At 27.0% G+C, this 1930-nt stretch overlaps 1 protein-coding gene across 1 annotated transcript in view; it reads left to right on the plus strand.

The window, feature by feature from the left end:
- The window catches only part of LOC107636011 (peroxidase A2), a 3565-nt gene extending 1806 nt beyond the window's left edge, over window positions 1-1759 (plus strand). The window contains exons 3-4 of the mRNA XM_021122330.1: window positions 470-635; window positions 1094-1759. Of these exons, the coding sequence (XP_020977989.1) occupies window positions 470-635; window positions 1094-1575 (648 nt within the window). The 3' untranslated portion in view covers window positions 1576-1759. The remainder of the gene's footprint in view (window positions 1-469; window positions 636-1093) is intronic.

The raw sequence follows: 1930 nt of genomic DNA on the forward strand, positions 1-1930 counted from the left end.
CTCAAATATTTTGTTTTATTTTATTTTTATTATATAATAAAATTTATCTTTTTTAAAAAATAAATTTTTATTATTATAATAATAAAATATAAGACGTTTAAGACAAAAATACAATATTTTTAACACAAAAAATGAAATTAAAACTTAACTCAAAATGTGAGATACTAAAAAAGAATTTTATCTAAATCCGTTAATATACATTTGGCTTTTGGTCATTTGATGCTATATCCCTTAGAATTTAGATTTCTTTTATTGGGAATAATGTTGATATACTGATCTAGTAACTAAACAGAGGAAATAAAAATTAGCTTGAAGAAATAAATCATTAGAAGGCACTAACTACAACTTACATATATAATACACCAACTAAGTTTTAATTTCATATATTTTTAATTTTGCAGATCTGTTTTAATATTCTGAAAACCTTACTTTCTTGTTAATTAATTTGTACAACTATATATATTTACAGGCTCATGGTCCTGATTGGAAAGTTCCATTGGGAAGAAGAGATAGTTTAACAGCAAACTTTACCCTTGCTAATCAAAAACTTCCGGCTCCAACCTTCAATCTTAGTCAACTTATCTCTACTTTTGCCAATCAATCCCTCAACATAACTGATCTAGTTGCACTTTCAGGTATATGATTTTTTTTTTAAATAATTATGTAGTTGCTTCATGTGTTTTAAATTATATATGATAATATATTGTTAATTTTATTTGAATAGCATTTTTATTTGATGTTATTTATTACAATGACTCATTTTTATTAGAAATATAACCATTTATATCTCTCTTTTCTATCATGTTAAACTTCTGAAAGAAATGACTTGATGATATAGGATCAGAATTTTTATGATAAAAATGTTTAGAGTTTGATCCTTATTATCCCACGAAAAAAGAACAGTATAAGATAAATAAAAGGAGAATAGAAAGTCTGTAGAAAAAAAAAATCACGCAAGTTCGAAAAAAGCTCTTGCGTAGTGCATGGAATTTGTTAGAGATATGATTATTTATGTTATTAGATGTCAGTCAATAAAAAATGAAGATTGTATTTATAAATGTTTAAAACATTGTATATATATGAAAATTTGCAGGTGCTCACACAATTGGGAGAGCTCAATGTAGATTTTTCAGCAGTCGATTATACAATTTTAGCAACACTGGAAATCCTGATCCAACTTTGAACACAACCTATCTACAAACACTTAGATCAATTTGCCCCAATGGTGGACCAGGGAATACTCTCACCAATTTGGACTTAACAACCCCAGACACATTTGACAACAAATACTTCTCCAATCTTCAATCTCTAAATGGATTGCTTCAGAGTGATCAAGAACTTTTCTCTACAGTTGGTGCATCTACACTTAGCATTGTGAACAGTTTCAGCAGTAACCAAACTCTTTTCTTTGAAGCATTTAAGGCATCAATGATTAAGATGGGTAATATTGGAGTTCTAACTGGCTCTCAAGGTGAAATCAGAAAGCAATGTAACTTTGTTAATGGAAATTCTGGATTGGCTACTTTTGCTACTAGAGTAGAATCATCAGAACAACAGGGTGTTAGCTCAGCCTAAAAAGATTATATATTTATTGTGGGTTGGAAATTTTAAAGTAGTTCTTCTATATTCACATACATAAATAAGTCATGTTGTTTGTGGATTGGGATTGATTTTGTACTTGATAGATGTATGGATATCCATTTGTGTTTTGTATCATTTAATTTCCAATAATGTTATATGAGAATCGACTGTTTTTTTATGTTGTTGGATTTTTACGTATACCCTTCTAGGCTTTTATATACAATAAGTGCTTATTTGAATATCATTAAATCGACAAAAAAAAAATTAATAAAAAAATTTTTTTTAGTGTGTTTAGTAAATTTTTAATAGTAAAAATAAAAGTTTTAAAAAAATAAAAAAAAATTTGTAT

The sequence above is a fragment of the Arachis ipaensis genome, chromosome B04, assembly GCF_000816755.2.
Source record: "Arachis ipaensis cultivar K30076 chromosome B04, Araip1.1, whole genome shotgun sequence".
Classification (NCBI taxonomy): Eukaryota; Viridiplantae; Streptophyta; class Magnoliopsida; order Fabales; family Fabaceae; genus Arachis; species Arachis ipaensis.